Source organism: Sphaeramia orbicularis, chromosome 19 (assembly GCF_902148855.1).
Source record: "Sphaeramia orbicularis chromosome 19, fSphaOr1.1, whole genome shotgun sequence".
Lineage (NCBI taxonomy): Eukaryota > Metazoa > Chordata > Actinopteri > Kurtiformes > Apogonidae > Sphaeramia > Sphaeramia orbicularis.
In genome coordinates this window covers 40,026,043-40,041,657 of record NC_043975.1, presented here as the reverse complement: position 1 = coordinate 40,041,657, position 15,615 = coordinate 40,026,043, and the positions used below count along the sequence as shown (strand labels likewise).

The 15,615-nt window shown below is 39.4% G+C and overlaps 1 protein-coding gene across 4 annotated transcripts in view; it reads left to right on the top strand.

Moving 5' to 3' along the window:
* The window catches only part of l3mbtl2 (L3MBTL histone methyl-lysine binding protein 2), a 49,132-nt gene that overhangs the window by 13,592 nt on the left and 19,925 nt on the right, over nucleotides 1–15,615 (top strand). For 2 of the 4 annotated variants that reach the window (XM_030122436.1, XM_030122435.1), the window contains exons 5-6: nucleotides 4,600–4,675; nucleotides 4,793–4,860. In XM_030122436.1, coding sequence (XP_029978296.1) covers nucleotides 4,600–4,675; nucleotides 4,793–4,860 — 144 coding nt within the window. Of the gene's footprint in view, nucleotides 1–4,599; nucleotides 4,861–15,615 lie in introns of all 4 variants that reach the window. The other 2 variants (XM_030122433.1, XM_030122434.1) reach the window with 1 other exon arrangement.

The window sequence follows — 15,615 nt, the reverse complement described above, 5'->3', positions numbered from 1 at the left end:
GAGTACTGCAGTTTTACAAGTGTCTGACAATAGACCAATGGTAAGAGCTGTGGTCTATTGTACAGGAGTTCTGGGTTCAAGCCCCAGGCATAACAATGACATTGTCTTTTTTTTTTTTTTCTCCCCTTTCTCCCCCTCCCTCACATTTTAAAACAGGTTTTGCTGCATTATATTGTGGATATTGGACATTTTGCACACATTACAAAGTACACGGAGTACATTTTTTCAAAATAAAACCCTTATTGAAAAAAATGAATAATGTCTAGTACAAAAATTTCTTTTCATTTTTATGACCAAACGCTCAACTGTTTGCACAATGTTTCTTCATTAAAAAGTACTATTTCTCACAGACACACATGCTCCCACTATAGGGTTTTTCCAAGGAGGCGGAACGCAGGGGAGGCGGAACGCCTGGTGCAAGGTCCCGCCCAATGCTGCTTGCAGCCTTAATTATTATTATTATTATTATTATTATTATTATTATTATTATTATTATTATTATATACTTAATTGTACATAAACCAATATATGTGTAATAACACTTTATCATATACCTTGAAACCATAAGCAAACTTGTACTTTTGTCATTTGTTTTCTAGTTAATTTATTAAAATACATACAATTTAGCACATTTAATCTCTGAAGCAGATAATGTGTAAACAGTTGTAGACCAGTGTAACTGAAGGCTCTTGCTTCCATCCTACTTTTGGAGATTCTAGGAACCACCAGTAAGCCTGCATCTTGAGAGTGCAGTGCTCTCAATTGATTATATGGAACTAAAAGCACTTTCAGACAAGAAAAGCACTCGGAGAGCGCAGACCTCTGCCAAGACTGATCTACCCCCCCGCCCCCAGCCCCCCGCCCAATCACCACCAAAATTGAATTATTTCTTCCTTGTGCCAATATCAACATTTCCTGAAAATTTCATGAAAATCCATCCATAACTTTCTGAGTTACCTTGCTAACAAACATACACGCAAACACACACGCAAACACACAAAGCAAAGTCATCACAATACTTCCTTACGGAGGTAATAAGTAGGTGCCTGGCCATAAAGAGCTTCATAGGTGAGGAGGAGTATTTTAAAGTCTCTCCTAGCTTTTACAGGGAGCCAGTTCAGAGAAGCCAACACAGGAGAAATATGTTCTCTGATACTGGTTCTTGTCAGTACATGGGCAGCATTCTGGATTAAAGTATATTAGGTTTTCATTGGTGCAACAAATGTTTAATATTGTATGTTACAGTAAATACTGGGGCAAAATTGTCCCTAACCCTAAGTAAATGTCACCTCTTTCTTTTCTTTTTTTTTTTTCTTTTTTTTTTCCCAATTTTGGCTCTTTTTTTTTTTTTTTTTTAAAAAGGCAAATGCTGGTTGTAAAAATAAATTTCATGTGGCAATTAAGCAAATAGATAAAACTTTATTTAAATTGCTCATTTCACTCCAGATGGAGGCACATTTTGCTGTGTAAAGTGTGAAGTATGAACTGCAGCAAAACCAAAGCCGGCAACCAGCAATTAAAGTAAATCAAGAATAAAATAATTATGATGGATTAGATTTATGTAGAGCTTTTCTATGAACACATACTCAAAGCGCACAGTGGATTCATTATTCATTCACTCTCACATTCTCCCTCTGGTGGTGGTAAACTACATTTGTAGCCACAGCTGCCCTGGGGCAGACTGACGGAAACTTGGCTGCCAGTCTGCGCCTATGACCCCTCTGACCTCCACTGAACATTCATACACCAGTGTGAGTAGCAGCACTGGAGGCAAAGAGAGTGAAGTGTCGGGCCCAAGGACACAACAGCACATGATTAGGACAGAGCGGGATTCGAACCGCCAACCCTTTGGTTATTGGACGACCCGCTCTATCATCTGAGCCATGGCCGCCCGTAATGTCATAAAATAATTATCAAAATAAAAAATAGGCAACCAGTTTTAGTAACTGGCATGCACATCAAGAGGAGCCAACTTAAGTGGTTTGGGCATTTGGTCAGGATACCTCCTGGACGCCTCCCTAGTGAGGTGTTTCGGGCATGTCCAACTATGAGGAGACCCGGGCCGACCCAGGACACGCCTCAGGGATTATATTTCTTGGCTGACCCAGGAACACCTACCTAGGTGGCTGGAGAAAAGGAAGTCTGGGCCTCTGCTTAGGCTTCTGCATCTGTGACCCAGACCCAGATAAGGGAAAGAAGATATGAAGCCAAATTAAAATTATAAGAGTAATTAATATTGACTATTTAAAAAAAATAGAGCATGAATAGAACAATAAAAAGAAATAAAATAGGATAAAAGACCAAAATATATTTCATGATCATATCACACATGAATAAAAACAGCAAAATCAGGAATGTTTTTATTTATAACCAGTAAAAGACTTTTAGTGCACCAAAATTAAAATTCTTTTTTTAAGAGAACTAAAATAATTTGAAGTAAAATAAAAGTTGAACAAATTAAATTTTAGTTGAATAATGTTTTCGTGGTCACATGGTGGACATGAGGCAGAGCTATTTCTAAAAGTGTGGATAGAAAAAAAGAAGAGCATGGGGTAAATAAAATCGGGACTCCTATTATTTGGGGCATTTTGTGTTTGATGTGGGTTATGGCAGGCCAAGTCAATCAAAATTCACCACTTTTGATAGACTTGGCCTGCATACCAGCCGTGGTGTGGGTCCCACTGCAGTGGTTACTTGTTTAGATCCACTGGTAAGACTTATGGTGCCTTCATGTGCTATGGGAATTATGGTAAATCCTAGTAACAGACTCAAAAATTGCAGATGAACGCCCCCTCACATCGTATTTTCCACTGGAGAACTGGATAAAAATTTTGAGAAACGAGCTGCAGAGATGAAAATAACTGTTGAACTTTTCACATGGTGGAGAGCAATGAGGGGTTCTTTGCAAATGATAATGCTTTTATTAACGTTTGTTTGCTATCTGATGATTTTCGCATTTAAACCATACACAATTAGCAAAACAAAATGCGGTAGCAGATGAATTAACACATCCAGACCAGTTTCACACATGTAGTTTCACCCATTTTTCACTTCGCTATGACAACAAAAGCACTGGTACACAACGCACTTGTGATTTCGAATTCACAAGTGGAAAGGTCCATCTTCCGGATAGCACGTGAAGGCAGCATTAAAGCAGGAGTGTCAAACGTGCACACCATGGGCCGAAACCGGCTCACTAAAGATTCCAAATCCTCCCCATGGGATGAATTAGCAAAGTGCAAAAATTACACTGAAGATTTTAATAGACAAGGGTGTCGACCTTGTTTTAGTTCAGGAGTCACATACAGACCAATGTGATCTCAAGTAAAATAGTAACATAACCTATAAATGACTCAAAATGTTCCTCTTGTTTAATGAGAAAAAAACATTACATTATGCCTATAAATAATGACTCCAAATTTGTCTTTTTTTTTTGCAAAAAAATGCATTCAGTTCTGAAAATGTTTTCATTTACAAACTATCCTTCAACAATAAAATGTGAATAAACTGAACAAATATGAATGACCTGAAATGTCTGATGAAAGTGCAATTTTGACAATATTCTGCCTGTTACTAAATGTTTTGTGCCTTTTTGTTGATCTGATCTGTAATGCACATGTATAAATGATAAGTTGAGGCATAATATTGTTAAAATTGCACTTATTTTTCCTTAGAAATTTTGGTTTTTATTCACATTTTTTTTGTTTGGACAGTTTGTAAATGTAAATATTTTCATAATTGAATGTTATTTTTTTGTGCTAAAACAAAGAGAAAAATTTGTAGTTTTCATTATTTATAGGTTATTATGCTGTTATTTTACTGGTCTGACCCACTGAGATCATATTGGTCTGTATGTGGTCCCTGAAAGAAAATGAGTTTGACATCCCTGATTTAAAGGATAAAAATGACGCTTCTCTTTAAGAAAACACTTCAGCAACAAGTGATTTCAGTCTTAAAAGCCCATCGCAACAAGGTCTATAATTAAAAAACAAAAATCTGTTGGAAAAATGACAAAATTAGTTGGAAGAACTGAATTTTACAATAAATGGTTATACAGGAAGTGGACCTGTACAGTAACTCTTGTATGAGTTATGTGTGCCTATATATTATTTACATTTCTGCAGTGATGGAATGTGAATAAATATTTTTACTCAACTCCAGTTTCTGTTACACTTGTACTTCAATATCTCAGAGGGAAATTGATTTTTTTACCGCTGCTTCTTTTATCTACGTTTCATATAAAAAGAGTAATGTTTACTTGATGCAGCACAGCACTTAATTTACACAATAGAACACAAAGATTGGCCCCACATTGATAAATTATAATATTAAAATACTCTTTCATGTATTTCTAAGTCATGAAAACAGATATTGTACACTTTAAGAAGCTGGTCTTTGATACTTATTTTGAATTCAGAACATTAACTTGTAGTGGAGTATTTGTACACTGTGTTATTTATATTTTTACATCCTCCTCTTCAGATTTCTTTAGTGAAAACTAAGAAAAAAACTAATATTTTCAATATGATATTGGTATTGCTTCATTCTGTCATGATACCATAAAGCCATTTGTATTTTTTCTTCTGTCCATTTCTGCAGGGAAAACCTCCAACAAAAAAAGCCATAGTCCTGAACAAGGTGCAGAAAGCTCCTACAGCTCATTCCTCAATGGATGGTGAGGCTCTGATCTGTGGTCAAACCCCACATCAACAAAAAATTAACTGTATTTATTTACATCTTGCTGTAAGTATGATTTCTGTTGGATTTTTTTTTTTTTTTTTTTTTTTTACAGGATTTGAATGGGGGGCCTATTTGGACAAAGAAACATCTCTTGCTGTGTCTGTCTCTTGCTTCAGACATGTGAGTCCTGTCATAATAAACAAGGATAATAGTCACAAGTGTATTTTAATATTGCATAAATTATGTGTTCACATCAGTGTAATTTCAGCTACAAGGACTCTTTAGGCCTGTAATAAACAAGAACAGATAAGCTTCTGGCTGAGAGGATAGACTTTTTTGGAATTACCCTGCTTTTTGGAAAGTATTTCAGCCGGCATTCTCCTCTCTGACTGCTACCTGTGTGTCACTGAGCCTGTTTATATGCACCCTAATATGCCAATCATCATCCGATTTCTGGAGTTATCAGATTATTCAAGTGATCATGTAAAGAGGATAATCTCATATGCTTTATCAGATAACAGCAATAATCTGATTATGAGAAATTGGATTAACGCCCCGGGATTTCTCCTCAATGCTCTGATGTCTTCCTACATGTATACCTTTTAATTTGAAATATTTTGTTCTTTTACACCTACGCATGTGTAAACACAATTTAAAATGGGAGTTATGCAGTCAAACGTGAGCGGAAGAGAATTACAGGAAGTTTGAGCCAACCATCACTGTGTATGTAGTACTCCGAAAGAAATCTGATAATGCACTGGAATGTCTAAATCAGGGATTTTTTCTGGTCAATATCTTTGATTTTTTCATATAAGAAAAACAAAAACAGAACCCCCCCCCCCACACACACACACACACACACACACAATAAAAAGAATCAATACAAATATAAGGCAAGAGCCTGGAGAGACATGAATGGAAGGTTATGCCATGTGCAACAAAAATAAAATACAGTTTATGTTCCTTCACATATACAACATGTCATTATGACCAGCCAAATATACATAGACACAAACCAGAATAGACAAGTAGATAAACAAACAGTGGTATCTTAGACAAAAACAACCATAACAACAAAAGCAACAGGAGATGGGGTCATATCATACATAAAACAAAAGAATCATATATGATGCATAGAAATAAGACTGAGGGGAATTTTTACATTGCACCATGGCAGCGTCATTAGCATCATGTGCATAGTAACTCAGGTAACCTGCTATGTGCTGATCCGTACTGTATTTTCTCACTTATGGTCCACCAGGCCCTTCAACACAATGGCAGTTAGTCTTGTACCAATAGAAGTCAGGAATGGGGACCAGATTTTATAGAAAACTTCAGTCATACATCTAGACCTGTATGTTAAGTATTCCATGGATAGCAAGTCAAAAATAACCTTATGCCATCCAGCTATTGTGGGGGATTTACAATCTATCCACTTCAGCAATATGTTCTTCTTTGCACAAAAATAGAATAGAGAATAGAGAAGAGTCTTTTGGAATATGCACTTTTAAGTTGTGTGTTCGCCAGTTCAAACAGTCGACACACCGGGTCTTTTTTTTAGGTTTAATTTCAAAAATTAAATGTAGTTGATTTTTTTTTTTTTTACATCTTGCTAGTATTTATCAGTATATCTACAAGTCCAGACACAATGATTAAAACTCCCCACCTCCACATTACATTTGGTGCACAGTTCTAATTTACTTAAACCAGGGTTTTTGATTGCTTACTCTTACTTACATGTACATGTCTTTCTCTTAAATACATGTAAACACATCAGCTCTGATAACTACAATTCAGGCAGGAACACTCTCACCAAGTTTTAAGCCATTTATTGCAACAAATGGTGATACAGTTAAACTTGGCACTGATGGCTCTGCTCTTGGGTGCTTCCTGATTTTTGCTCAGTGTATGCTGAGCTACTGAGGAAACCTGCTGCGTGAATCCCCCTATACAATCAATCAGTCTATCATATTTTTTTATTTATCACACAACATCATCTCTTAATAAGCCAATTCATGGATGCCCAACAGAATCCTCCAGAAGCAATTCCTTGGTGACGGTGTTGAGAAAACCTCGATCTGCCTTGACCAGGTGGGGTTAGTCCAACAGCTGTGTGGGACAGAAACAGTGCCCTTGAGGACGTAGTCTAGAAGATGGAGGCTGGGGCGTCAGTGGCAGTTCAGGGCAGTTGGTTATGCTGAGGTAGGAAGTACTCTGCAAGGATCTGACTTTAAATAGACCGCCTGATGAGTGAGAGTGAGCTGGGATTGGATGGCTTTTGGGATCAGCTGACTACATGACTACTGTGTCCTGCTTGAATTTATGCGAAGCTTCATTTATATCTGATTACTCCCAGTTTTCCCAGTAAGAGGCTACTCCACAATGAAAATGACATCCTGACAAAGACACTTCTCGTGATGCCACTGAAATGGGAATTCAGTCATTGAGCCTGTTTACATGAGCATTAAAATCCAATAACCGGGAGTAATCCAATAATTGTAATAGTCAGATCTTGTGCATTAACATGCACGTAAGAAATGTGATAAATTGCTTCTGTTTTCTAAGATTTACTTGTTTTCAAACATGCACATATGTAAAAGAATGAAATAATCAGATTAACCTGCATACATGCACGAAGACATCAGAGTATTGAGGAGTCATCCAAGTGTGTTAATTTGATTTCTCAGAATCAGATTCCTGCTGTTATCTGATCCATCATATCATATTATCCTGTTTACATGACCACTTAAATGATCTGATAACTTCAGAAATCAGATAATGACCAGAGTATTAGTGTGCATGTAAATGGGCTCATTGTAATATAAAATGTCACTTCTCCGACTCTAGATGTTCCGCCAAAACAACTTCTTCCTCAGCACTATTTTTCAAATCAATATTGCCACATCCTAAGACTGGTGCAAATCAAGTGAAGAACTACAAATGAGATGAACAAATTGTGGGGGGTTTTTTTGGGACCGAGCTGAAAGGTAAGGCCCTCTCACTCACAGAGTGGGAGGCCTTGCCTTGAAAACAAGGCCCTATTGTTAGGGGGCCAAGCCCACGGGGACTGTGGGATGCGTATGCCAGCATACGCGTCCCATAGTTCCAGCGGTGCTTTGGAACCCCATTGTTTTTGTTCGGATTTTTAGGGGGCCAAGCTGAAAGGTAAGGCCCTCTCACACAGTGAGAGGCCTTGCCTGAAAGCAAGGCCCTATTGTTTTTCGTTCGTTTTTATTAGGGACCGAGCCGAAAGGTAAGGCCCTCTCACACAGGGAGAGGCCTTGCCTGCAAGCAAGGCCCTATTGTTTTTCGTTCGTTTATTATTATTATTCACACACCACTTTGACCTGGATTTTGACCCCCTGAACATGCACGAAAACTCACCAAATTTGGCACACAAGTCAGGCCTGGCGAAAAATTTGATAAAATGAAAAAATTAACCCCATAGGTGCCTAAATGGGCTCTCTAGTGCCACCTATGTGAAAAAATGGCAACAGCCCTACTGGCCAGTAGGAATGTCGTAAAGACATGAAACCAGTGCCAAAATTTTTGTTGGATGATGCTCTACAAATCATCCACTGACACTCATGACCTATCTGCAACAGGAACTTCGCAATATGCCTTTCAAAATAAAATTTTGAAAACTAACTCAGATGACACCGTTTTTCGTATTGACTTCTAAATAGTGCCAAAAGATAGAGTGAACCGTCCTTAATAAAACGATTTCACACCTTTTCAATAACTGTCTTAGTTTTTTTTATTACAAGCCCGCAAAGTTGCAATGTTTGGAACTCATTTTTCATTTTGGAGTTTTTCCCCCACACATGACATTCACAGGACTCACGACAACGCTCACATGCAAAAAATTTTGAGATAGGATGTACGGTTATTGATTTACAGCAATTTGTTTATTTTCATACTTTTTCCATTTTAGACTGCCATTTCACCCCCTTAACATGTTCCAAAACTCACCAAACTTACCATGTATGTCATGGCTGGTGAACACTCTCATTCAATATCAAAATTAACCCCTTGGGTGCCAAAATGGACTCTGTAGCGCCACTTATGTACTAAAAACACACAAAATCTGCCCTAGAGGCCAGTAGGAATGTCACAGAAACATGAAACAAATGCCAAAATGTTGGTCTGATTGAGCCCGACAAATCATACACTGACACTCATGAACTAACTCCAACAGGAAGTTGGCAATCTGCCTTTGAAAGTTACTCTACGTTTCTGCAATTACTGCTTATTCATTTCAGACTTTTGACAAAAAAGTTATACATCATTAAATTCCCACAAGTCTGCAGAATCCAAAAGTGAAAGAATTTTTCAGATACGACCTACGGTTATGGAATTATGGCGATTTTTTTGAAGACTATGTTTAGTTTCACTTTTCTCAATGACAAAGTCCCTATAAAACTCTTCCTGGTGTACACTTGCAAGTGTCTGTCTACAGAGCAGTGGTTCATGTAGCTGCCTATTGAACAAGAGGACCCTGGTTCAAGTCCCAGACAATGCAATTTGTTTTTTTTTTTATTTTAAAAAGGTTTTACTACATTGTATTGTGGATATTGGAAATTTTGCACACATTCAAAAGTGCACGGAGTACCTTTTTTCAAAATAAAACCCCAATTAAGAATAATACAAAATGTCTATTACATAACTTCTTTTCATTTTTATGACCAAACGCTCAACTATTTGTACAATGTTTCTTCATTCAAAAGTACTCTTTCTCACAGACACACATGCTCACACAATAGGGTTTTTCCAAAATAAAAGCCTTAAATGTGAGAAATCATCACTTTCATGCTCAATTATTCATACAATTTCAATTCATTTTTCAAACTGATTCTTTCTCTCACATACAAAACAAATGCACATACACACAGTAGGGTTTCCAAAATAAAAGTCTCATTTAAAGGTGATGGTGTTTCAGCACAGGGTCGCTGGTGTTCTGTAGAGATGTAAGGAGGACGGACACAAAAGAGTGGGAACTGGTATGGGGACGGAGAGGTGTGAGTGGAGCTGAGCTGTTGACGGTCACGGGAGGCGGATCGTGGGGGAGGCGGAACGCCCCGTGAGAGGTCCCGCCCAATGCTGCTTGCAGCTTTAATATTATTAGGGACAGAGCCAAAAGGTAAGGCCCTCTCACACAGTGAGAGGCCTTGCCTGCAAGCAAGGCCCTATTGTTATTCGTTCGTTTTTTATTAGGGACCGAGCCGAAAGGTAAGGCCCTCTCACACAGTGAGAGGCTTTGCCTGCAAGCAAGGCCCTATTGTTTTTCGTTCGTTTTTTAGGCCCGAGCCGAGTAAAGCCGGCGCAGGGCGCCGAGTCTGCAGTGTCTGCAGTATTGAGTCTGCAGTGGGCGCATGGGGACAAAATCGCCAGCGACGCGGTCACCTTTCGACACTGTCGCCACTCTCACACATATTCACATTCACGGCACTGAGACCTTTCCGAAGATGTACATGACATGTGCACAAATCGCATATTTACACCTGCTCAGAATGGATGGGAGTCAATGGGACACACCCAGTCGGGGTCAGTCACGTGGGTGTAAGTGCACGACATGTGACCTCTGACCCCACAGACATGTGGGGGACCTCGAGAGCTTTCAAATGAGGCCAAATACGTGGTTGCCACGGAAACGGCTATATTGTTCTTGCTCAGATTATTATATTTTTATTTTTTTGTCTTATTTGGCCCGAGCCGAGTAAAGCCGGCGCAGGGCCTATTGAGTCTGCAGTGGGCGCATGGGGATGAAATCGCCAGTGACGCAGTCGCCTTTCGCCACTGTCGCCACACTCACACATATTCACATTCACGGCACTGAGACCTTTCCGAAGATGTACATGACATGTGCACAAATCGCATATTTACACCTGCTCAGAATGAATGGGAGTCAGTGGGACACGCCCAGTCGGGGTCAGTCACGTGTGTGTGTAAGTGCACGGCACGGGACATCTGACCCCACAGACATGTGGGGACCTCGAGAGCTTTCAAATAAGGCCAAATATGTGGTTGCCATAGAAACGGCTATATTGATCTTGCTCGGATTATTATTAGGCCCGAGCCCAGACATACTTGTCGGCGAGGGCCTATTAAAATCGCATGGTTTCGTTGTTAGGCCCGAGCCCAGACATACATGTTGGCGAGGGCCTATTAAAATCGCGTGGTTCCGTTATTATTAGGCCCAAGCCCAGACATACATGTCGGCGAGGGCCTATTAAAATCGCATGGTTCCATTATTATTATTAGGCCCGAGCCCAGACATACATGTCTGCGAGGGCCTATTAAAATCGCATGGTTCCGTTATTTTTTTTTTTTTTTTCTCTCGCCACTTTGAACGCAAATTTGACCCCCTGAACGTTAACAAAAAGTCAATTTTATTTGACCAAAAATTCAAGCCTGGCGAAATTTTTTTTATATTTGAAGTCGCCAAGAAAAAATATCACAAAATGACTCGGTAGCGCCCCCTCAAAAATCAAAATACATTACGCGAATGGGATCCCTCCCCAAATTTTTTTCAACGTACAAACTTGAAACTTGGAACAGACATAGCCCATAGGAGGACAAGTAAAAAATTACATTATGACCCCGCCCTAAACCCAACAGGAAGTCAGCCATATTGGGGTGAAATGCGGACCTCTAAAATCCCATCCCTCATACTTTCATTATCTTCTCCAAGTGTTTCCATCCAATTTAGACCAAACTGGGTGAAAATCACCTTCACACGTGTGATCAAAAGTTATCACCTACATTTTTGATCAAATGTTGGGCGTGGCTGTGATGACCTCACAATGAAGCGGCCATTTTTAGAAGTATAAAAATGTGGATATCTCGCACACAGAGTCTCAGATTGAATTGGACCCGATGTAACATTTGTGCGGAATGACAACCTGAACACGATGACATGTAATTCGTATCATTGGATCGTAAAATGGCTCACTGGTGCCCCCTAGAGTTTTTGAATGGGAGTGAAAAAAAATTTCTGACATCGGAATAAGAAATTTGACACACTCATCCCTCATGCAGTACTGAACCAAAAAGCCAATGAGGACACACCCCTATTTACAATTGTGTTGCCATGACAACACCAAAACTGTACCATTCAAATGAATGGGGTTTTGGTGCAACAATGCAATTGCTGAAAAACTCTCTGTGTTCCACTAATGGTACACAGACTGAAAATTACACTGTGGAAAAGTAGAATTTTCCAGCAAGAAGAATTTTCAAAATATTGAAAAATGACTTGGCCACGCCCCCTCAAAATATGAAAATACATTGCGCGGATGGGAACCCACCCAAAAAAAATTTCAACATAGAAATTTGAAACTTGGTTAAGACATAGCCCATGGTAGGACAAGTAAAAAATTACATTATGGCCCCACCCTAAACCCAACAGGAAGTCAGCCATATTGGGTGGAAATGCGGACCTCTAAAATCCCACCCCTCATACTGTCATCATCTCCTCCTAGGGTTTACATCCAATTTGGACCAAACTGGGTGAAAATCCCCTACACACATGTGTGATCAAAAGTTATCACCTACATTTTTGATCAAATGTTGGGCGTGGCTGTGATGACCTCACAACGAAGCGGCCATTTTTAGAAGTATAAAAGTGTGTATATCTCACACGCAGAGTGTCAGATTGAGTTGGACCCAAAGTAACATTTGTGCAGAATGACAACCTGAACATGATGATATGGAACTTGTATAGTTGGATCCTAACATGGCTCTCTGGCACCCCCTATCGTTTTTGAATGGAAGTGAAAAATAATTTCTGACATAGGCAAAAGAAATTTGGCACACACATCCCTCATGCCAAACTGAACCAAAAAGCCACTGAGGACACACCCCTGTTTACAATTGTGTTGCCATGACAACACCAAAACTGTTCCATAGAAATGAATTGGGTTTTGTCAGAATCCCACCCCTCATACTTTCCTCATATCCTCCTAGGGTTTACATCCAATTTGGACCAAACTTGGTGAAAATCACCTACACACATGTGATCAAAAGTTATCACCTAAATTTTTGATCAAATTTTTGGCGTGGCTGTGATGAGCTCGAGATTGAGCGGTCATTGTCAGAAGTATAAAACTGTGTCTATCTCGCAGAATGCCGGATCGAGCCCAAGATACAGTGTCCTCTCGCTGTCGGTGGCCTCAGCGGTTGCGTGGGGAGGCGGTCGCATGGGAGGGCAAGGGCCTTAACACCGCTTGCAGTTTTAATTAGGCCCGAGCCCAGACATACATGTCGGCGAGGGCCTATTAAAATCGCATGGTTCCGTTATTTTTTTTTTTTTTATTATTTTACTTTCGCCACTTTGAATGCAAATTTGATCCCCTGAACGTTAACGAAAAGTCAATTTTATTTGACCAAAAATTCACGCCCGGCGAAAAATTTTCTAATTTAAAGTTGCCAAGAAAAAATATCGCAAAATGAATCGGTAGCGCCCACTCAAAAATCAAAATACATTACGCGGATGGGAGCCCTCCCCAAATTTTTTTCATCGTACAAACTTGAAACTTGGTACAGACATAGCCCATGGTAGGACAAGTAAAACATTGCATTATGGCCCCGCCCTAAACCCAACAGGAAGTCGGCCATCTTGGGTGGAACTGTGGACCTCTTAAATCCCACCCCTCATACTTTCTTCATCTCCTCCTAGGGTTTACATCCAATTTGGACCAAACTTGGCAAAAATCCCCTACACACATGTGTGATCAAAAGTTATCACCTACATTTTTGATCAAATGATGGGCGTGGCTGTGATGACCTCACAACGAAGCGGCCATTTTCAGAAGTATAAAAGTGTGTATATCTCGCACAGACAGTGTCAGATTGAGTTGGACCCAATGTCACATTTGTGCGGAATGACAACCTGAACACGATGATATGTCACTCGTATAGTTGGATCGTAAAATGGCTCTCTCACGCCCCCTACAGTTTATGAATGGGAGTGAAAAAATTTTTTTGACATAGGAAAAAAGAAATTTGGCACACACATCCCTCATGCCAAACTGAACCAAAAAGCCAATGAGGACACACCACTATTTACAATCGTGTTGCCATGACAACACCAAAACTGTGCCATTCAAATGAATGGGGTTTTTCCACAAGGATGCAATTGCTGAAAAACTCTTTGTGTTCCACTAATGGTACACAGACTGAAAATTACACTGTGGAAAAGTAGAATTTTCCAGAAAGAAGAATTTTCTAAATTTTGAAAAATGACTTGGCCACACCCCCTCAAAATATGAAAATGCATTGCGCGGATGGGAACCCACCCAAAAAAAATTTCAACGTAGAAAGATGAAACTTGGTACAGACATAGTCCATGGTAGGACAAGTAAAAAGTTACATTATGGCCCCGCCCTAAACCCAACAGGAAGTCGGCCATATTGGGTGGAACTGTGGACCTCTTAAATCCCACCCCTCATACTTTCTTCATCTCCTCCTAGGGTTTACATCCAATTTGGACCAAACTGGGTGAAAATCACCTACACACATGTGTGATCAAAAGTTATCACCTACATTTTTGATCAAATGTTGTGCGTGGCTGTGATGACCTCACAATGAAGCGGCCATTTTTAGAAGTATAAAAGTGTGTATATCTCACACACAAAGTGTCAGATTTAGTTGGACCCAATGTAACATTTGTGCGGAATGACAACCTGAACACAATGATATGGAACTCATATAGTTGGATCGTAACATGGCTCTCTGGCGCCTCCTATCGTTTTTGAATGGAAGTCAAAAAAATGTTTTGACATAGGCAAAAGAAATTTGGCACACACATCCCTCATGCCAAACTGAACCAAAAAGCCAATGAGGACACACCCCTGTTGACAATTGTGTTGCCATGACAACACCAAAACTGTGCCATAGAAATGAAGGGGGTTTTGTAAGAATCCCACCCCTCATACTTTCATCATCTCCTCCTAGGGTTTACATCCAATTTGGACCAAACTTGGTGAAAATTACCTACACACATGTGTGATCAAAAGTTATCACCTACATTTTTGATCAAATGTTGGGCGTGGCTATGGTGACCTCACAAATAAGCGGCCATTTTTAGAAGTATAGTAGTGTGTATATCTTGCACACAGAGTATCAGATTGAGTTGGACCCAGATTTCAGCAGAGGATCACTGGTGTTCTGTACAGATATAAGGAGGACGGACACTAAAGGGTGGGAACTGGTATGGGGACGGAGAGGTGTGAGTGGAGCTGAGGTGTCGACGGTCACGGGAGGCGGATCGCGCAGGAGGCGGATCGCCCAGTGTGAGGTCCCGCCCAATGCTGCTTGCAGCTTTAATTTTGTTTGTTTTTTTCCTCCCTGGTTTCAGAATGATCGTATCCGCACTGGCACAACACAGAGATAGAGCTGGCAATGTGAGACTGCTATGAAAGCATGAACTGTCTTCTAATTTATTAAATTGTGCAAAAATATGTATTTGAGTTTTTCCAATTTGTGCTGTTACGTGATATGCTTTTACTATGCAATACTTATTTAACAATTATTACACATAATTTACTCAGGGATATGCAAACTAAAATATCTAAAGCTGGCATTGCATTGATAAGCTGCAACATTAAAATATTAATGATATAAAACAGATTAGTTGTCTGTTCATTTAATGTTAGCCACAGTTTGTTTTAAAGTGTACCAAATATAGGTACATATAAATTGATCTAACAGTATCAAAGAATTTATTTCATTCAGTTCTATTAAAATTGTTATTTTATGGTATCTTCTATTCAATTTTAAATGTGAATGTATTATTAATCTACTACATTGCTTTAACAATCATACTTACTCATTAAATTACTCAAAAAAATCCAAATGTTGAAGAAATGTGAAACACAGTCATATTGAGAAAGAGCGCCATACTGTAAATGGTGTCTTTTAAATCCCATCTTAGTG